The sequence below is a fragment of the Carassius auratus genome, chromosome 41, assembly GCF_003368295.1.
Source record: "Carassius auratus strain Wakin chromosome 41, ASM336829v1, whole genome shotgun sequence".
Classification (NCBI taxonomy): Eukaryota; Metazoa; Chordata; class Actinopteri; order Cypriniformes; family Cyprinidae; genus Carassius; species Carassius auratus.
The window spans coordinates 26,420,863-26,442,949 of NC_039283.1; the positions used below are offsets into that span (position 1 = coordinate 26,420,863).

The 22,087-nt window shown below is 35.9% G+C and overlaps 2 protein-coding genes across 4 annotated transcripts; both read right to left on the reverse strand.

The window, feature by feature from the left end:
• Positions 1-564: 564 nt before the first annotated feature.
• On the reverse strand, positions 565-21,087 carry LOC113059456 (leukocyte elastase inhibitor-like). 3 transcript variants are annotated; one of them, XM_026227987.1, is made up of 8 exons: positions 20,963-21,087; positions 20,677-20,853; positions 3,499-3,654; positions 3,245-3,400; positions 3,031-3,148; positions 2,723-2,865; positions 2,471-2,638; positions 565-1,872 (listed from the first exon to the last, which is right to left on the reverse strand). In XM_026227987.1, exons 2-8 carry the CDS (start codon positions 20,842-20,844, stop codon positions 1,468-1,470), a joined length of 1,314 nt encoding a protein of 437 aa, XP_026083772.1. In that variant the 5' UTR covers positions 20,845-20,853; positions 20,963-21,087; the 3' UTR covers positions 565-1,467. The 3 variants fall into 3 exon arrangements, with proteins under 3 accessions (XP_026083772.1, XP_026083771.1, XP_026083773.1); XM_026227986.1 differs by lacking the exons at positions 20,677-20,853; positions 20,963-21,087 and adding exons at positions 4,137-4,313; positions 4,688-4,810; XM_026227988.1 differs by lacking the exons at positions 3,031-3,148; positions 3,245-3,400; positions 3,499-3,654; positions 20,677-20,853; positions 20,963-21,087 and adding exons at positions 19,992-20,109; positions 20,187-20,314.
• LOC113059459 (leukocyte elastase inhibitor-like) lies at positions 12,552-15,758 on the reverse strand. The gene is made up of 6 exons (XM_026227991.1): positions 15,591-15,758; positions 15,143-15,322; positions 14,932-15,049; positions 13,408-13,550; positions 13,167-13,334; positions 12,552-13,014 (listed from the first exon to the last, which is right to left on the reverse strand). Exons 1-6 carry the CDS (start codon positions 15,756-15,758, stop codon positions 12,601-12,603), a joined length of 1,191 nt encoding a protein of 396 aa, XP_026083776.1. The 3' UTR covers positions 12,552-12,600.
• Positions 21,088-22,087: the final 1,000 nt, after the last annotated feature.

The following is a 22,087-nucleotide window of genomic DNA, read 5'->3' on the forward strand; positions in this document are numbered from 1 at the left end:
CAAAAATACAACATTTTACAGGCTCTCAGTGGTAATTAAAATTAAGCTGAATTTTTAAAAAAACTTTTAGATGAAAAACAAACTAAATTTAGAAATGTTGCCTGTGCAACCCACTGAAATAAATAAGAATGAAAATCGGTTACTATTAAAATTACTTTTTTCAAACATAAATATTTGGAAAAAAATAACATATAAAAAGATAAATCTCATTAATGCACAATGACCTTTTGTGACAACATGCCCCTACAGCAGTGTAGTCCCCATTTCTTTTTCACACTATTTTATTTATATGAAGTAGGATTTTATGATTAGATTGTCAGATCAGTTTTAGTTGATATTTTGATCTGTTATTGCATTTTTAATGGCTTTTCAACAAAACCTCAAAACAAAAGAAAATTACAGTTATTAATTTAATGTATTAAGTTCCATAATAAATATATATATATATATATATATATATATATATATATATATATATAATATGGTCTAACTACAATATTACTTTATATTCCTCTCTGTTTTGTCCCCATAAAATTCAGAAAGAGATCAGTTATTAAATTCCAATAAAGATTTGAAACAGGTTTTATTGTGTTATAGCTTTGGCATAAAGATAATTCAACTCAATCAATCTTTATTTAGTGCAGGAAACAAGAAGTGCTTAAAGTTTATTGATGCTTATGATTACATATGACATGCAGATAGCCATCAAAAACCACAACATCTGAATTATCAAATATCATAGATAAGACCAGGACAACTGTAATGCATTTAATATGTTCAATTTTAAACATGTCAAGAGTCATAACATTTATCATAAATGTAAAAAGTTAAAGGTTTAGGCTTGGAGTGATTACAGCAATGAAACTGTAATGCTCAATTGAAATGCCATTTTAGTATAATTTATATTTTATTATACATATTTCTTATATTTTCAGTTTTCATTCATTTTGAATTTTTTTATTTTTATAATTTAGTTTAAAGTTTTAATAAATTTATGCTTTTGTCATTTCATGTTTATCTACTTTTTATTTTTATTAATACGTTTTAGATTATTTAGTTTAGCTATTTTAGTACTTCAGCTTAAACTTAACAAAAATAAGAAATGTATCCTTGGCACTAGCTAAAATACGTTTTATATAATTGTTTTTAAATTTCATATAGATTGTTAGTTACCAATAATAACCCTGATCTAAAATGATCAGTACACAGGATTTCATGCAGTTTAAATAATTATAATGAGGCTGAACCATAGCCATTACAGTACCACATATCATTTTAAAAAGTTTAATACTATTAATTTAACTTAAGTTTTAAATCTGATTCCATTGGCACATATACATGTTTCTTAAAAATGTTTCTCATACTAAAAGATGACAGTTTTTAGTAGTTGTCCTGAGTCTTCCCTATGCATTCTATCCAGATAAACCAACTAAACTAGCTGGACGGGTTTCTCAGCGCAGGATTCGCTCACGAAGAGCAGAAGCGTCCGTAGAACAGAATGCTCTTGGTTGGATTGTGTCGGATGAAGAAGAGGAACGGATGATCTGCGTTAAAGAACTGCGGGATCCTCATACATCGGGTCATCATAACGACGCCGGTGGCCGCAGCCGCTTCGGTTCCTTCCTCATTTACTTCAACGAAGGCTTTATGAACCACCTTCGACACCACCAGGTCATTGTTGGGCGACATGCCTGAAAGATTCACCTTCTGCTCATCAAACACATCCTCCATCCCCATGCTGGTCAGAAGACTCTTCATGTCATAGCTTTCCTCCATCTTGAATCTGGGCAGAGATACTTGAACTTCCTGTCGACGCATGACGTCAGGTCTCGTCCACTCCATCAGCTTCTCATAAGTCAGTGCCTTTTCAAGCTAAGTAGGAAAGTCATGTTAATGTGTGTTTTTAAGAACATAAGAAACCAACATAAATAAGAGCTTGGCGCATGTATTTGCCATTAGGAAATAATGAAACGCCATCTATGGCATCTATTCCACAAAAGGTTCTTTCGATGTTCTTGACACTGGTTCTTTTAAGAACTGTTCACTGAAAGGTTCTTCGGGGAACCAAAAATAGTTCTCCTGTGTTCTTATTTTTTAATGAAGTACACTACTGTACAAACGTCTTAGGCCACTTGTATTTTCACCAACAAAAATGGTTTTAAGTCACTTATTTCTATATTTTGCTGTAGTGTGTCAGTAGAAATTTCAGTTTACATTTCCAAAAATTATTTTTTTTGCCATTAATTGTAATAATCCAGTGAGATGTTTGTTTGTTTTTTTCCGAGCAGCCAGTGCCCCACACAGAGATCTGATCTGATCATCATCATCTGTCTGGAATAACATGAAGAAACAGATGAAACTGAGACAGACTCAATCCAGAAGAACTGTGGCAATGTCTCCAAAACGCTTCAAGACTTTTGCACAGTACTGTATAAATCTGCTGAATTAAGTATAATCTGTGCCGTCTCACCTTCTGAAGGCCAGTGGTTTCGTCTTGAATCTCACTAGGAAGGATGATCAACATACTGAGATCCTTCCCGACATACGGCAGCTCCAGAACCTGACTGTTCAACTCTGGGATGAAGCCAAGAGGAAACTCTGCCTTCTGATTCATCATCTTCACTGGTTTAGTTTGAGCCTGAAAAGCATCAATTGAAACGCGTCACAACTCCTCGATATTACATTTCAAATACACTAATTGTACAAGAGCAAGAACTCTCACCTTGTTCAGCCTAAACTGTCCATCACTGGTGGCTTCCTTTGGGAATTTCTTCTCCCAGTTCCCCTTGAAGTAGATGGCGTTCACCAAGACCAGTTTGGTCAATGAATCGATGGATCCCTGTGGGAGCAAGTCTTTGATCTTTTCTACAAAGGAAACAATAATAGTATCTCAAAGATACTAAAAACACTGTTTCAAACAGCCTAGGACGACTTCACATTTCAAACTTTGTATCCAGGTCATAAATCAACTCATGACAGAAAGATAAGCAAAAAAGATGTTTTAAAAATTAAGTTCATGCTGGTTTCCACCTTGAGTGTTTTTCTCCACCCATTTGTTGATGTCAACACGCACAGCCTCTGATTTCTTCTTGAAATCCACCTCCTCCAGTCCGGCTTCATAGTATTTTTTTGCATCATTGAGGAATTTCTATAATCGAGGAAATCGATTGAATTAGAGATGATTTCCAGAACTTTGTTCTTTAATACCACGAGCAAACATTTAATTATTTTCTCCGAGTCTTACCTCGACAAACTGGTAGGATTGTTCTCCGTAGAGACGGTTGGCGAGACTCAACACATACGGCGCTCCTGGTTTCTTCAGTTCACTCATGAGCTTGTTGAAGCTGGAATGAATTTGGTCCTCAGTTTTTTGTCCAGATGTTTGCTGAGCAGGAGATTTCTGTTTGTATCATATTCAGATGAACCCAGCAAACCGGTAAATACAGCTGTCATTGTAAGTCATGCGGTTAGTGATTCATGTAAGTACTCATACTAAACCTTGAGTTCAGCAGGAATCTCACACTTCTGGGTTTGTTGTGTCATTGACGGTCCATGCTGACCTTTGACACCGCAGACCATCTGGGGCTTCTGGGCTTGTTGATGAGATGCTGGAGTCGCTCCGTCGGGTTTGGGAGGATTGGTAAAACCCAAGACCTATACAGCGTTATAACAGTGGAATTAAATCCTTTTAGCATTCCCAACTCATGCACCTCAGCTTTTAAGTGAAAACTGACTGAACAGCTGCAGTGCTGAACCGATTCCCCATTGAGAGTCTCTGCATTATCCTGCTCTCGTGTGTTGTTTTACGTGGATGACACGCCTTTTTAGGGGACTTGAATGAATTAGTGTCATATTCTATGAATCACAGATTTGGAACGACAGGTTTCTTGTGAATGCTTAACAAATAACGCCCATTCAACATGAATCCATGACTGCAGCTTGGAAATATTCTGCACAAGCTGCAACAGTGAGGTGCGAGTAAATAATGCAGTGTTCGTTTCTAGGTGAGCTGTTCCTTTAAATATCTTTTGTGCGAAAGGCTTATGTCACTTCCTGGTCTGATTAACCCTCTGTGTCTATGTCTCTCTCTCTATCAGTTAAAAGTCGGTGCAGAAACTCAGGTTGTGTGAGTTCACCTTAAACATCTGCGCCGCTGTGTTTCCTTTCGCTCCGAGCGACACCATGGCCAGAGCTGAAGAGATGCTGATCGGAGAGTAGAACACATTTCCTGATGCGTTTCCTTCACTGATCTTCTTGAACAGGTTTAGAGAAAACTGGGTGTTTGCTGCAGTCAAAGGCTCCATTTTCACAAGCTGAGCAAGAAAGAAAAGAGTAAATAAAGTGACAATAATTCCAAAAAGAACTTGTCATTTCATATAAACATCTCATGTTTGTCAAAGAAACTTTATGTCTCATATAGCATCACATTTCTAACATTAGAACAGTAGTTTAGTCCTAATATCAGCTCTTTTGTAGCATAAATAAACTGCGGCAGAAAAACCCGGTGCCATGCAAAATGTAAGGTGCAACTGCAACACTCATTAGAAATGCAGTGAACTAAACAATGCAGAAACGTATTCAAAAAAGTAGTGAAGCAGAGAGCAAAAGTTGCTAATATCTTTGATCTTCTACAGCGTATACAAAAAGTTACTCAAGTACAAACAGAGAAGTGAATTAAAAGCTTTACCGAGAGTGTTCAGCAGAAGTGAAGATGTTTCTTGTGTGTCGGAGATGAATGAATTCACCTTGATTCTGATATATGTTGCCTCGCCCTAAAGCCCAGCCTTCCAGTAAACTTCCAGAGCTGAATGAGGAGGGGAATGTGGGCGGATGAAGTGGAGGGGTGGGGTGGAAAAGTGTTGTCAGGGTGGTGTTTCAACATCTGACAGGAGATCAGCGATCTGCGTTAACAAAGACTGAGCAGCTGATAGAGAATGTTCTCAGGCTTCTCTCAAAGTTATGAACAAACATACTTATAACATTAATAGAATGTTCATTAAAAGTGATCTGGTCTGTAATAATGTCCTCAGAACGTTAGCACAAAAACATTTTATATATAAACTGTTTATGGAATGTTTAGTTTAGGGTGTTCTTAAAACATTTTTTAAATGTTACTAGTTGTTTCAGAATGTTGGGAGAAGATTCAAAAGTATCGTTCCCATAACGTTTGCAGTTTATTAAGATCAGATGGAATGTTTTCTTACTGTTTGCATAACCAAGAAAACATTTTTGAAACATTAACTTGAACTTTCAGAGAACTATCTAAAAAAAATTTTTCATAACTTAATGTGAACGTTAGTAAATGAGAACATATTTTGTTAGTTGTTGCTGTGGAAGCGATAGCTGTCTTTGTCTGTTAATCTTTCGTTCTTTAAAAAACGTTTTATACAGATGTCCCACTTTCATGATTGTTCGTGCATAATAAAACCCATAAAAAATGTATGTATTTTTAATTTTTTTTTTTTATTTTTTTTTTAGGATATTAGGATATACAATTATAATATGATCAGTAAGTCATTGCAACTTGTGTTTAACAAGAAAATCCTTTTTTTTTTAAAGAAGTTATGTAAAGTTTGAATAGGTTTTTTAAGTTGATTTAATGTAAGTTGAAATTACTCAAAAAGTTGATAATACTTAAACATTTAAGGCAGCAACTAATCTGAAGTTTTTAAGCTGAAGTAGGTATTTACAGCCATCAACAATAATAATAACTTTGTTATTTTTCAAACTTCTAATAACAAACAAATGCTTTTTATAAGCAAAAAAGTTCTTATTTTCCCCATATCTGCATTTATATATACTAAATTTAGCTAACTGAAGTAGCAGATTAAATAAATAACATTCCTTATAATAAGGCGTGTCATAGGGGGAAAAGCATATTTTTAAAGCACAGTTGATGATCAAAAATGTAATTTCCCATCATGCTCGGAGGAGAACAAGTCAGAAAGAATTTTTTAATCACCATACACCGTTTTAATTTTGCAGTTCCTAAAATTGTTATATAATAATTCATTTATAAAAAATTAAATAAACATGCATCCGGTGTGCATGATTTAATTTTCAAAAGCAACTTTTTTGAGCAATGATGCTTGGGCACTTTTTCATTGAGAATGGGCAACATATTTCTATCTAGATACTTTAGATCAGTCGTTGGCCCTGTGTTTCACCTCAGCAATGTTGCATAGTGAAATTGCTCAAAAAGTTGGCTTAAAAAGTGACGTGCATTCTCTATTAAATATTTTCCTATTAGATCATGAAAATTTGGCGATGTTTCGTATTTGCATGCTCTTAATCATATATAGCCTACAGTCACACAACTCCCATATTCATGTGAATGGTTGTGAAGTAACTTACCTACTTTAAAATAAAGGTAGAATAAGTCAGAACCTTGAGTCATTTTGGGTGTGACTGCATGAAGACACCAGTGTGCAAACACGCTTTCACCATCATACAACAGTAGGCCTTGTGTAATCAGTGTGTCTTTGGTTTTGTGCCATGTAGATAGTTTTTATTTGAGGTTTAAAAATGCCTGTTAAGAATATGCAAACCACTAAATGTTCTTGCAAAACATTTCAGTTTTTGGCTTCGATAGTTTTTTCCCACACCATGATTGCACTTAAAGTGACTTTATACTATATTTAAATGAATGCATTAATTCATTATATTTTAATGTATAGTCATATATCAATTAATGTGTCTCTGATTATTTGCACTGATTATTTATTTTTTGGTTATTTCACAGAATTTACAAATATCTGTGAAATATAAATGTAAATATAAAAAAGGACCACAAAACCAGTCAAAATTTAGATTTATACATCATATGAAAGCTGAATAAGCTTTTCATTAATGTGTGGGATTTGGCCGAGAGATACAACTATATACAATCTGGAATCTGAGAGTGCAAAAAAAAAATACTGAGAAAAATCACCTTTAAATTTGTCCAAATGAAGCTCTTTGCAATGCATATTACCGATTAAAAATTAAGTTTTGATATATTTACGGTTGGAAATTTACTAAATATCTTCATAATATCCTAATCATTTTTGGCATTTAAAAAATCATTAATTTTGACCCATACAATGTATTTTTGGCTATTGCTACAAATTTAACCCAGCAACTCGAGACTGCACTTGTGCTTCAGGGTCACATTTATATTCATACATTTGAGTAACCTAATTAATATCTGATGTGTGTTTTCTTTGGAATATTGTATAGATTGTGTCATAGACTTTCTAGATTGTGTTCATATTCATTTACGGTTAGGCTGACGCTGTTTTGAAATCACTTTCCAGCTTAAAAATAAAGGTAAAATACTGCATAAGTGTGAGGGAGTGACTGAGGCTTGTGAATACATGATTTGACCTCAAGAGCTGGTGAAATCAGACTGTTACGTTATCAAATACAGGTGGATCTCAATACATCAGAATGTTGTGAAAAAGTTCATTTATTTCAGTAAATCAACTCAAATTGGGAAACTTGTGTATTAAATAAATTAAATGCACACAGACTGAAATAGTTTAAGTCTTTGGGTCTTTTAATTGTAATGATTTTGGCTCACATTTAGCAAAAACCCACCAATTCACTATCTGAATATATTATTATTACTATATTTGCTGGCCAGTCAAGCACACCAACACCATGGTCATTTAACCAACTTTTGGTGTTTTTTTGGCAGTGTGGGCAGGAGCCAAATCCTGCTGGAAAGGAAGCAAGTGCTTCAAGATTTCTTGGTAAATGAGTGCAGTGACTTTGGTTTTCAAAAAACACAATATATCAACACCAGCAGATGACATTGCACCCAAATCATCAGAGACTGTGGAAACTAACACTGGGCTTCAAGCAACTTGGGCTATGAGCTTCTCCAGCCTTCCTCCAGACTCTAGGACCTTGGTTTCTTCCACACTTTTTCCGTTCACTCAACTCTCTGTTAACATGCTTAGATACAGCACTCTGGGAACAGCAGCTTCTTTGGCAGTGAATGTTTGTGTCTTACTCTCCTTGTGAAGGGTGTCAATGATTGTTTTCTGGACAACTGTCAGACAGTCTTCCCCATGATTGTATAGCCTAGTGAACCAAACTGAGAGACCATTTTGAAGGCTCAGGAAATCTTTGCAGGTGTTTTGAGCTGATTAGATGATTGGCATGTCACCATATTCCAATTAGTTGAGATAGTGAATTGGTGGGTTTTTGTTAAATGTGAGCCAAAATCATCACAATTAAAAGAACCAAAGACTTAAACTACTTCAGTCTGTGTGCATTGAATTTATTTAATACACGAGTTTCAAATTTTAAGTTGAATTAATGAAATAAATGAACTTTTCCACGACATTCTAATTGATTGAGATGCACCCGTATTGTGTTTTAAATTGAAGCCAAGATGTTTGTCTATAATATTTCAGGTTTTGTTTCCAACACATTTGTGACCCTGGACCACAAAACCCGTTTTGAAAAAAGTTTTTTTTTTTTTTCCAAGATAAAACTATTTGAAAATCTGTAATCTGAGGGTGCAAAAAAATCTAAATATTGAGAAAATCACCTTTAAAGTTGTTGAAATGAAGTTCTTAGTAATGCATATTACTTATAAAAAAATACGTTTTAATATATTTACAGTAGGAAATTTACAAAACATCTTCATGAAACATGATCTTGATTTTTGGCATAATCAGTCATTTTGACCCAAACAATGTATCGGCTATTGCACAAGTGTCACATTTGACTAATGAATTTACAGTTATTTTGCAAATGTTCTGTGGTTATTCATTATAAAAATAAATAAATAAAAGAAATCTGTATCAGATTGTAACAACATGTAGTCAATTAAATGCATTGCCTGGCCAAAAAAAGTTGTTGTATTTAAATAAGGATTAAAATTCAACATTGACATGCACTTTCTGTCATGGCACGGTGGAAGGCTCTGAGGAAATAACAGGGTCTGGGTCAAAATGCAGGGAAAGACTTCTCTTTAATGAACAAAAAGGCCAACAAGTCAAAAACTAAACAGAAACAGATAACACGAGAAAGAGCAAGAGCAGAAGCAGTCGAAATGCAAAACACGAATAACAATTAACACAGCAAGACAGAGAGGTAAGTGAGAGGAGAATATATAGTATGTGACAATGGGCAACATGTGTGTGTGTGTGTGTGTGTGTGTGTGTGTGTGTGTGAGTGTGTTTGTTTGTGTGTGTGTGTGTGTGTGTGTGTGTGTGTGTGAGTGAGTGGGTGAACAGGTGTGAAGAGTTTGTGTCCAGGTGTGTGGAGTAAAGGTAAATGAGGCCGGGATAATGGGAAACGGCGCCCTCTGGTGGTGATAGGTAGGACTCATGACACTTTCACAACATTTATTTCCATCAATAGTTGCATAATTTTATTTTGCTGAGGAGTTGAACTGCTCTGTAAAGTTGACTCCAGCACATCCTCAAGACTTTCAATAGGATTGAGCTCAGGACTTGTTTATGAAAATGATTTCTCATGCTCCCTCAACCACTATTTCCCAGTTTAAGCCTGATGAATCTTGACATTGTTATCCTGGAAAATGGAAAAAGGTACGTCTTCCAGCATAGCTGTTTTTAGAATTGAAAAGTGCTCATCAGTTAAGGTTAAAAGAATTGTTGCCAAACACAAAACATGTCAGAAACATATTAGCCTATTGCATATTACTGCTTGCTTTTTACTTTCTTATTAAACATAAATGCACATTGCATTTAACATATCCTGCATGCAATCATATGTAGCCTATATCTAACTAAAATACCCGATTTAGTATTAATAATAAAATGCTTTATAAAAATAGCAAACTAAATGTCTAAACACAAAGATCAAAGACACATATTATATGATGCAATATCACTTAACCTTACTTTCAGACATAAAATATTGATATGTAACATGGACAGAAAAGGTTCAGAGTTTAAAAGAGCTCTATCCCCATCTAGTGATCAAGCTATTATTAGGCATCATTCAGCAGTCCCAATTTGACTACTTATGCCCTAAAAGGAAAGAAAAGTACATACTTCTGAGTGTGTAGCAGACATGCTACTTCATTTAAACTAACCTGTCAATCAAAACATCTGTCAATCAAATCCTTACATTTCATTTCATTTCCTATATGATAGCTATATGAGAAAAATGCCATGTTGATCTGCAAGTTATTAATGGATAACTACACAGGAGCAAATGCGTAACACAATATTAGCACTCTATAACAACTATTAACTAACAGGAAATCTGACTAATTAATTTGTAGGTAACAGTGCTTAGTCGAATGTGTAAGTTCACTATTAGATAATGAGTAAATACTATTTTAGTATTTTTCATACCTCCCAGAGAACTGCTAAGAACTAATATATGCAGGTTCATAATAGAAATGAATAATGCATGATATATAATTAATTCTAAAATGAAGGTCATAGTTATTTAGATCAGGTTTCTAAAGTGAATAACTCTAGTAATGACTGCAATCATTCTAAGCTTACGAGGGTTTTATGAAGTATTGGATGTTAGTGACTCAAGTTTTACTACATCCTTCTAAAATAGTTACTAATAATTTTAATCTAAAGTGAAAAGCATGATGACTTGTTGTAAGCTTTTGAGCGTTTTGTAAATGTCTGGACAGAAATTCCTTCCGATGGATTTGGTAACACTTGAGTCATTACTAGTAAGTTACCATGATCTTCACTTTAGAATACTGATCCAAATCATTAGTAATTTCTTTAGACGGATGTAGTAGCACTTGAGTCATTACTATCCAAAACCTTATTCATACCTCAAAAGCTTATGATTTAAGTCAATCTTAAGGAGTTATCGTGCTCTTTTCACTTTAAAATACTTATCCAAATAATAAGTAGGCTAATCCTTCTGAAGCATTTGTTAATACTTGAGTCAATGCTAGTGGGTTACAACGATCTTCACTTCATTTAGCATTTTTCACATTAAAGCTGCAGTCGGTAACTTTTGACGCTCTAGCGGTTAATAAACAGAACTGCTTGCGTCTTGCGGAAGAACATCGTAGCCGGAACTACTTCTCTCTGTTTATGTCTATGAAGAATCACAAAGGTACTGGGTTACTCCGCCGCGGTACCCCCGAAGCAATCTAAAATAGTCCAAATATAAACACTTATTATAGGTGCACCCTAGTGATTCAGGAGAAGCCAAAAACACGGTTTGGAAAATGGATTCATGGTGTACTCGCTTATTATATAGATTTTTCTACATTTTGAACACAAACAAAGTTACGGACCGCAGCTCTGATTGGTTGCTTCTTAACGGGAGCGGATGACTTTCTTAATTGAGAACTATTATTTACTAATGAGTTTATTGTTAGATAATAGTAGAATGACATAACAGTATTCTAAAGTGCTTACAAAATTATCCTCATGTGCTGAGGAATAAGCGTCTTTCTAGTGAAACGAAAAAAATTTATATACTTTTTAACCACAAATGCTCATTTGGAATCACAATATTAGCCTTTATAGTGTGCTTTCCACTTATCTTTTAGATACACACTCTTGAACTTCTGAATCCAAACAATTAAAAAGAGGGACGTTTATTCTGACAGATCCTCATGCCCTTAATTGTGACCAAGGGAGCGAGTCTACTTACAAGTGCACTTCAAGCAGCTTCATATACCACAATGAAACACAATTTTGATGTCATAGCAGATACACATGCATAACTGCATAACACTTATTGCTACCTTAAGCTGTCTATTTGTTGCACAGTTTATTATATTGATATAATAAAAAAAATATATAATTTGGTTCCTTATCTAGTTGTCTAATCAATCCGCTACTGTAGGTTACGAATGTTGTTGGCTCTTTGACGAATTGCTTTTGTTCATCTAGTTTGGGACTTTAGATAATTTCACTTATATAAAGTAATTTATTAGCAGTGCAGGGTAGAATACTTACAAATTGCAGACGATAAATATTTTAAGAAAAAAAAAGGTAAATCCCTGCATTACATGGTTTGCAACATTTTGTGACATTTGTGAATATAGTTCAAACTAAACGGTATGACACACAGTAGGATATTTAGAAAGGAAAATTTATAAGAGAAAAAAGAAGAATTAGGGCAATTCGATTATTTTAAATATGAATTTACTGCCATTGTGTGAATAATATGTAATGATATAATCCATAAAAAGTAACAACCCGTATTTTTCAGACTATAAGTCGCACCTGAGTATAAGTCGCATTAGTCCAAAAATACATAATGATGAGGAAAAAAACATATATATGTCGCACTGGACTATAAGTCACATTTATTTAGAACCAAGAGAAAACATTACCGTCTCCAGCCACGAGAGGGCGCTCTATGTCTTCAGTGTAGACTACAGGAGAACTGAGCAGCATAGAGCGCCCTCTGGCGGCTGGAGACGGTAATGTTTTCTCTTGGTTCATGTCAAATTAATAAATAAAAAAAATAAGTTGCTCCTGACTATAAGTCGCAGGACCAGCCAAACAGCCAAAAGTGTGACTTATAGTCCGGAAAATACGGTAATATGATTATGAGCATTTTTAAATGTACTTCACTCTAATTACAACTTTATTTATTAGAGGAACACATGCAGCTAGAATCATCACTTCATCATTAATATCTCTAAGGAGAACAGAAGCGTCCGTAAAACAGAATGCTGTTGGAGGGATTGTGTCGGATGAAGAAAAGGAAGGGATGGTCTGCAATAAAGATTTTTGGGTCTTCTGGTTTTAAAGCTGTCGCACCAAGGATAACGACGCCGGTGGCTGCAGCCGCTTCGGTTCCTTCCTCGTTTACTTCAACGAAGGCTTTATGAATCACCTTCGACACCACCAGGTCATTGTTGGGCGACATGCCTGAAAGATTCACCTTCTGCTCATTAAAAACATCCTCCATCCCCATGCTGATCAGAAGACTCTTCATGTCATAGGTTTCCTCCATCTTGAATGTGGGCAGAGATACTTGAACTTGCTCTTGAAGCATCTTGTTGGGTTTGGTCCACTCCATGAGCTTCTCGTAGGTCAGTGCCTTTTCAAGCTGGATAATAAGAGAGTCTTGTTAGTTGTTTTTCATTTACAAATACATTAATGATGCATACAGTCATACAGATTCTTCAGTGACTTATATATTAATGCAGCATTAACTGACAATCCCAAATAATGAAAAACACCTGATCTGTGCCTTCTCACCTTCTGAAGGCCAGTGGTTTCGTCTTGAATCTTGTTCGGAAGGATGATCAACATACTGAGATTCTTCCCGACATACGGCAGCTCCAGAACCTGACTGTTCAACTCTGGGATGAAGCCAAGAGGAAACTTTGATTCCTGATGCATCATCTTCACTGGTTTAGTGTGAGCCTGCAAAGCATCAAAGATGTCACAAGTCCTCTTTATTTCATGACTGTTAAGAATATTAAAAAAAAGAGCTTACTTTGTTAAGCTTAAACTGTCCATCTCTGGTGGCTTCCTTTGGGAATTTCTTCTCCCAGTTCCCCTTGAAGTAGATGGCGTTCACCAAGACCAGTTTTGTTGCATCATTGACACTTCCTTGTGGCAACAAGTTCTTGATCTTTTCTAAAATTAACATTTTTGATATTTTTCATTTTGCGCATTGGTTTGAACTGATTAACACATAACTCAATTTCATCTCTACTTAGGTCTAGACTAGTCCTTTGGAGTTTAAAGTTTTGTTATATATTTGATTTTGTTAGCAGTATTAAGTTAAACTTAAGTATTAAGTGAATGAAACAGTGACATTTTATTTAGCTATTAAGTTCACGATTCTGAGTTGTGAGCTTTGAGACAGATTATTTAAAGGTCCCCTTCTTCGTGATCCCATGTGTTAAACTTTAGTTAGTGTGTAATTCTGTTGTTAGAGTATAAATAATATCTGTAAAATTCTAAAGGTCAATGCCAAACGAGATATTTTATTTAACAGAATTTGCCTACAAAAAACGACCTGTTTGTACTACACCCCTCTAGTTCCTGCAGGAATGACGTCACTAAAACAGTTTTTTGACTAACCTCCGCCCACATGAATACACAAAAAGGGGGCGTGGTCTTGTTGTGCGACGTAGAAGAGGAAGAGTTAAGTTTGTGTTTGTTGCCATGTCGTCGAAACGCTGTTATTTTCATCTCTGAGTCCAATCATCTTTGTTTGGGCTTCCCAGGGACGCTGTACTTGGAGATTAATGGTTACAATTTATATTTAACTCGGTTCCCGAAAATTATAATCCACATGTAAAACTATGGGCAGCACATTTTGCTGAGGACAGCTTTCTCAATCTCAGTCAGTTTAATGCCGGATTCGCACAAAGATTATTCCAGAAAGTTGGAGCAGTTCCCTCTTTGTCTGGAGAAGGCGTTGTTTATGGACCACAACCGGTAAGTGTATTTTATTATTTAAGTTGGTGCGTTTAACAGTTTCTGTAACTTACTACACAAAGGGCAACGCTGTTTAGCTTTTTTAACTAGATGTTAGGGCTGTGCAAAAAAAACAAATGCGATTTTCATGCGCATCTCGTCAGTAAAAACGCTCCTGTGATTATAAATACATCTTCAGCACGTGCGTTCTAGCCCAATCACGTTAGCAGGAGGGCCGTGTGCTCTTAGCTGCTGTCGAATCACAACACAGGAACCGCTGGCCCAATCAGAACTCGTTACGTATTTCTGAAGGAGGGACTTTATAGAACAAGGAAGTCATCAGCCCGTTTTTATGACAGTGAAAACAGCGGTATACAGATAGGTGAATTGTGTGAAAAATACTGTGTTTTTTTACACGTGAAACATGAACACATGTTATTTTGTACACCGTAAACACAATCAAAGCTTGAAAAAAGCGCGAATAACGGGACCTTTAATAATTCAACTCATGGAGTTATCAAGCCAAACATGGTCTTTGGAAACATTTTGCTCAACCTAAAGTGCAGAAAAACACATTAAAGCTGGTTTTCACCTTGAGTGTTTTTCTCCACCCATTTGTTGATGTTGGCACGTGCAGCCTCTGATTTCTTCATGAAGTCCACCTCCTCCAGTTCAGCTTTATAGTATGATTTTGTGTCATTGAGGAATTTCTGTAACAAAGCAAACCTACTGAGGTGAAAACTTCCAGAGCCTTGTCGTTTAATCCCATTAACAAACATTGAATTATTTGCTTGGAGTCTTACCTCGACAAACTGGTAGGATTGTTCTCCGTAGAGACGGTTGGCAAGACTCAACACATACGGCGCTCCTGGTTTCTTCAGTTCACTCATGAGCTTGTTGAAGCTGGAATGAATTTGGTCCTCTTTAACATGTGGAGCTGGAGTCGCAGCACCGGGTTTGGGAGGATTGGTAAAGCCCAGGACCTACACAGAGTTGTTGAAGCAGAACTGATAAAGACAACTTAATTAATCTGTTAGGCTCAACATCTATTGTGAATGCACTGCTCAAATAAATACAGTTTTTCCTAGATTGAAGAACATTTAAAAAACTCCAAAGAACCATTTGTGCAATGGAATGTTTCTATGTAAAAGATTCTTAAAAAAAACGTTCTTTTTCAAATTTGTTTCATTTATGTCTCAATTAATTGTTGAATCTTTTTACTTTCTTACAAATGCATAAGTGTGAGATCACCTTAAACATCTGCGCCGCTGTGTTTCCTTTCGCTCCGAGCGACACCATGGCCAGAGCTGAAGAGATGCTGATCGGAGAGTAGAAGACATTTCCTGATGCGTTTCCTCCGCTGATCTTCTTGAACAGGTTTAGAGAGAACTGTGTGTTTGCTGCAGATAAACCCTCCATTTTCACAAGCTGTGCAAGAAATTACAGTAGTTTAAATAACAGCAGATTTGAAATAAGACACCTCTTATTCATCAACACAAGCTGTTAACTCTATTACATCTGTTTCAATTACTAATGCATAACACTGTGTACATTTAATATACAGCAAAGTACATTTAACAGAGTTCTTTATCATCATTACCTGGAAAAATCAGCAGAAATGATGAAGTTTCCGAGTGTGTCTGAGCTGAATGAATGGACAGTTATTGGTGTCAGTCTAATAAATGATGCCTCGCCCAAAAAACAAATACCCTTTAATCCAAGTCTGGCATTCCTGTAAAATCCAAATTACTGTTTCTAATATTAATTGATGCACTTAAACTGAGTGATTCATTCTTCAATTCACTCTTTCTTTACAGTAAATTAGGAGTATGTAGGCGAAGAAACAAAAGCTGAATACAAGAAAGATGAATCATAATTGTATTAATTACAATTAGTCATGTTTAATCACAATGTCTGTACAAACCAATAACGGATCAGCTGTTGAGGGTGGAATTAGGCATCTCTGCGAAACATTTTAGATAAATAATAATTCTTCAACAACAAACCCCAAGCACAACTGCTCTTCTAAACGACATTTAGTTAATTACAGTTCTTATCATGTAGTGAAGTGTAGATTTCACTATGTGGGTATGTCAGATGTTCGGTTGTGTAAAATAGGTCATGTGTTGTTGACGCATGCCTCATAAAACACCTTTTCCTTATCTGACATAATTATATAATTATATATAAATATAAGCCTATTATGTACTACAGGGATGGGCAGTATTTTAGATGAATGCATGTAAAATAATTATTAGAAATACAAAACAGTATTTTGTATCTAAATGCATTTGAAAAATAAAATAATTTTGTATTTAAATACATTCAAGTTTGTTATTTTTGCATTTTGCCAGTCAACCTCTTTATTAATCAGCTGTTTTCTTGTATCAACAATAATGCTGCTTTCCAATTGAAGTGCCTTGCTGTCAGAAAGAACAGGAATCACAGAAGACACCAGAATAATAATAATAATTAAAAAAAAAACATTTTGGAAAGCCAAAATGTATTGAAGATATTTAATTTGGAATAAAATGTTGGTTCCCATTCATTGACAACCATATAAACATTCACAGCCATATTTAGTCAGCTTGCTATTTTACTGTGTATAAAGCATACAAAATGCTTGAAATGATTATTCATATACAGTATAAGATATGCATTACTTTAACATCATGACAAGGTGATCTAGCTTTTGTGGGAAAAAAAGGCGATAAAGTGTGCATGCCACATTTATTTTAAATACATTTTCATGTTTTTACATCCATTCCTGACTGTATATAAATAATCAAATGAATTTAGAGACTTATTTTTTTCTTCAACTCTATCACAAGAGATGTGAATCCATTTTTCTGTTCATGGGTTTGTTAACTATCATTAATAACAATAAATTCAATGTATAACCAAAATGGTTTGGGAGTCTTAGAAATTTTTTTTCCTTGTATAAAGCAACCTATTAGAAGCATAAAAATGTTAATCAAATTATTGCCAAAAACATATGGATGTTTTTCCATTCTGTAGCCTGCTCAGAACTCAGTACTCTATTATTTATGTACTTTATTAAATAACTGATTGAACTTGAGTATATATAGAGACTTTATTTATCAGAGGAACATCATAGAAACACACAAAGTCTGTATTATCACACAGTCATTACCATCTTTAAGGAGAACAGAAGCGTCCATAAAACAGAATGCTGTTGGAGGGATTATGACGGATGAAGAAAAGGAAGGGATGGTCTGCAATAAAGGTTTTCGGGGGTAATGGCATTGAGAATCCTTCGATAACGACGCCAGTGGCTCCAGCCGCTTCGGTTCCTTCCTCGTTTACTTCAACGAAGGCTTTATGAATCACCTTTGTCACCACCAGGTCGTTGTTGGGCGACATGCCTGAAAGATTCACCTTCTGCTCATTAAAAACATCCTCCATCCCCATGCTGATCAGAAGACTCTTCATGTCATAGCTTTCCTCCATCTTGAATCTGGGCAGAGATACTTCAACTTGCTCTTGAAGCATCTTGCTGGGTTTGGTCCACTCCATGAGCTTCTCGTAGGTCAGTGCCTTCTCAAGCTGGATGATAAGAGAGTCGTGTTAATGGTCATGTGTCTTTGAATATGAATTGAGGTCTGCTTGTACAGCATCAATGATGTGATCATTTTTGTGTTCGGATAGATCGAATACATAATGCAGTCAAATTATACAAAATCCAAGTCATGTAATAGTAACTCGAACACAACTCTTCAATAACTTATACATTTATGCAGCACTAATCATGTAACTTTTACAGTGACCAAGAGAGCTCAAGTCACTGCAACTTCACAAAACACATGCAAATAGAAAAAGCACCAGCGAATTAAGAAAACATCTTCATCAGTTTGACAAATGCAAATACTCACAACGCACCAAATACAGAAAAGCATTGCAAGTAGCACAGACCACAATGGACATTTTTCAAGGGGTCCCAACCATAGTTTTATTATAGTCAAGGTTTAGTAACCATGTTTTTTTGGTGTATTGATTACTATTTGTATAACCACAGTTGTACGAATACCATGGTTAAACTATGCTTAATACAGTAAAAAAGAAAAAGTAAGTTAGCGAGCTTACGTAACGCTTCCCAGTCACAGTAATCAGCTTATTTAGGCTAATAATATCCAAAAACCTAAGGAGTCATATGACCAGGATGTTTAAATAAACAAAAATATCACCTTTCTGAATAGACTTTGATAAGCATGTTCCAGCCAGGTTTGTCACTTGTTGCATTCCCTTAAAAATTTGCCAAGTGTCTGTGTGTATTTGCAGCTCATTTCTACATTTGATTGTGTTGTGATTTTTTGCAGTATGTGTGGTCATACTGATCAAGATATCTTCTTAATTTGTTGGTGTTCAGCAAAAACACACATGTAACGTGCTAAAGGTGGAAGTCTCCAAAGTGATACTAAAAGGTCTATTAGTTATCAGCCGGATGACAGAAGGAATGCAGTTGTTTGTGTACAACACTTTTTCATGAAAAAAAGGCTTTATAAATTAGCAAAACAAATATGATGTTGGATTTATAGGCTTAAGCAATTTCATATATTGAACCCTAACCCTAACCCTAACTCAAACCCTAACCCTAACACCATATACTATATATAGCAGCAGAAAAACAGTGCAGTCTCACCTTCTGGAGGCCAGTGGTTTCATCTTGAATCTCTTCAGGAAGGATGATCAACATACTGAGATTCTTCCCAACATACCGCAGCTCCAGAACCTGACTGTTCAACTCTGGGATGAAGCCCAGAGGAAACTTTGATTCCTGATACATCATCTTCACTGGTTTAGTTCGAGTCTGGAAAGCATCAACAGGAATATGTCACAACTCATATTTCATGACTGCTTAAAATATAAAAAAGAGCATCTCACCTTGTTCAGTTTAAACTGTCCATCTCTGGTGGCTTCCTTTGGGAATTTCTTCTCCCAGTTCGCCTTGAAGTAGATGGCGTTCACCAAGACCAGTTTTGTCAAGTCACTGATGGATCCCTGTGGGAGCAAGTCCTTGATCTTCTCTAAAATTCAAATGGACATTTTCCAGTTTAGGCATTGGTTTGAAACCATTCACATATGAATGTCACAAATAAATCACCAAAAATACTGTTAAAGCATCTGTCTCAAAGCTCATGACAGCGTTCTTATGGAGATTAACTTAAAGACCAAAAATGTTGCTTAATTTAAATCTGCTATCAAAGTATATCAAAACTTTAAACTCCAAAGAGATAACTGGGAATGCTTTCTGGCAAAGGTTCCCTCAACATATACTCAATTTGTTTTTCCTGAAGCATTTTAGATGGACATTCATCTAAGTTTTTTGTTGTTGTTGTTTTAAATTTTGACTTTTAAAATGTTACTATGTGTTTCAGAATGTTCAGAGATGTTTTCAAAATGGAATGTTCATTTACTTTTTAAATAGTTTTTAACAGTTTTGAACATTCAGAGAACATTGTGAAATAACTTTTTTAAGGGAATGTTAGCAAAATATTCTTAGAATATATTTTTGCTAGCTAGGTAGCTCAACTCAAGAAACCTGCAAAGCTGAACATTTCCCTTAATGTCTTAAAGTGCAGGAAAAAAAATCAGTATCTTAAAAATTCTGAATAAGTTCATGATGGTTTTCACCTTGAGTGTTTTTCTCCACCCATTTGTTGATGTCGACTCGCACAGCCTCTGATTTCTTCTTGAAGTCCACCTTCTCCAGTCCGGCTTCATAGTATCTTTTTGCGTCATTGAGGAATTTCTGTAACAGAGCAAATCGATTGAGGTGCAAATGAAATTAGAGTTGAGAACATTTCCCGAACCTCCAGTGAGTCTTACCTCGACAAACTGGTAGGATTGTTCTCCGTAGAGACGGTTGGCGAGACTCAACACATACGGCGCTCCTGGTTTCTTCAGTTCACTCATGAGCTTGTTGAAGCCAGAATGAATTTGGTCCTCAGTTTTTTGTCCAGGTGTTTGCTGAGCAGGAGATTTATGTTTACATAAAAAATATAAAATTAATTCCCCGAGACTACATGCACAACTACGCAAATACATTGCAATCATAATGTCATGAGGAACGTGTTTCATGTGAATACTCATTCTGAACCTGTTCCAAGTTTTGGGTCTGTTGCATCATTGGCGGTTCATGTTGACCCTTGACACCGCAGGGCATCTGGGGCTTCTGGGCTTGTTGATGAGTAACTTGAATCGCAGCATCGGGTTTGGCAGGATTGTTAAAGCCCAAAACCTACACAGCATTATTGTATATAAATGCAGTTTTAATTCTGAGCACCTAGCCATAAAAAATGCATAAGTGTGAAATCACCTTAAACATCTGCTCCGCTGTGTTTCCTTTCGCTCCGAGCGACACCATGGCCAGAGCTGAAGAGATGCTGATCGGAGAGTAGAAGACATTTCCTGATGCGTTTCCTCCGCTGATCTTCTTGAACAGGTTTAGAGAGAACTGTGTGTTTGCTGCAGATAAACGCTCCATTTTCACAAGCTGAGCAAGAAATAACAATAGTTTAAATGACAGTAGATTTGAAGGTGGACAGATCTAAACTGCATACAGAGAAGCTCCTCTAACAAACAGAGTTCAGTAAAAGTATTACCTGGAATATTCAGCAGAAATGAAGAAGTTTCCCTGCGTGACTGAGGCGAATGAATCAGTCGGTGTGGGACTGAGTCTAATAAATGAAGCCTCGCCCTAATCTATTAATCCATGTCCAGCCTTCTTGTAAAATAAGAATGAACACTTCTATTATTATATATTGAAATATGTATTCACTAGAAAGACCATCAAACGTAAACTGAATGATTCATTCTTCATTTCACGCCTTCATCATAAAAGAACAGGAATGCAGGAATGATAAATCAAAATTGCACTATTCACAGTTTGTCATTTTTATTCCTGATATCTGTGTAATTCAATAAACTCAGCAAGCCACACCTGCCTCTTTGACACCAATTATGAGAGATGGCCAGGTCTCTCACCCTTTACCAACAAATGATCAATTACAAATGACACATTGCTAGAGATCAGCTTTCTGGAGAAAAAGCAGCCAAAACATATACTTTTATAGTAACTGGTGGCAAGGCTAGAAGTTCTAAATTCAAACAGAACACAGATACAAGAGGGTTCAACTCGTGAACAATCAGATACATTCAACAACACAAAAATCCATTTGCATTATGTCTGGGCTGGTTAGAGGATGTTAGAGGTAATAACAGTTCTCCAGTGCGTAGTTGTTCTTGTGCCAAGGGTGCATCAAATCATTAAACCATTTTAATACATTTGATGGACAAACAAAATATTTGATGTTCAGAACAGAGTAGCTACAGTAATTGTGGTGAGAAAATTATTTCTGGAATATTTCTAACGTTTATCACAAATTACTATATCATATCATATTAAACAGTTTCCATGTCTGGGGGAATCCGAAAACCAGTCAGTATCTGGTGTGACCACCATTTGTCTCATGCAATGCAACACATCTTCTTCAATAGAAGAATGAAGAAGCACAGCATCTACGCTAATATTAGTCTGTTTCTCTCTTATTCCGAGGTCAACGTAGCCTCCAGATCCAGTCTGTATCCAGAGGGTCACTGCAGTCACCAGGATCCAGTACGAATCCAGACATGATGGTGGATCAGCACCTAGAGAGGACTTCTACAGCCCTGAAAGACAGCGGAAAGATCCCCTGTAAAGACCTTGGGCCCTATCTTGCACCCAGCGC

Coding starts and splice junctions, on each gene's coding strand:
- LOC113059459 (XM_026227991.1), bottom strand. CDS start 15,758: ATGGAGGGTTTATCTGCAGCAAACACACAGTTCTCTCTAAACCTGTTC. Junction 13,335..13,407: donor GACAGTTTAAGCTTAACAAA/GTAAGCTCTTTT, acceptor GATGCTTTGCAG/GCTCACACTAAACCAGTGAA. Junction 13,015..13,166: donor AAACCACTGGCCTTCAGAAG/GTGAGAAGGCAC, acceptor CTTATTATCCAG/CTTGAAAAGGCACTGACCTA.
- LOC113059456 (XM_026227987.1), bottom strand. CDS start 20,844: ATGGAGCGTTTATCTGCAGCAAACACACAGTTCTCTCTAAACCTGTTC. Junction 3,149..3,244: donor AATCCTACCAGTTTGTCGAG/GTAAGACTCGGA, acceptor CCTCGATTATAG/AAATTCCTCAATGATGCAAA. Junction 2,866..3,030: donor GGTGGAGAAAAACACTCAAG/GTGGAAACCAGC, acceptor TTTCCTTTGTAG/AAAAGATCAAAGACTTGCTC.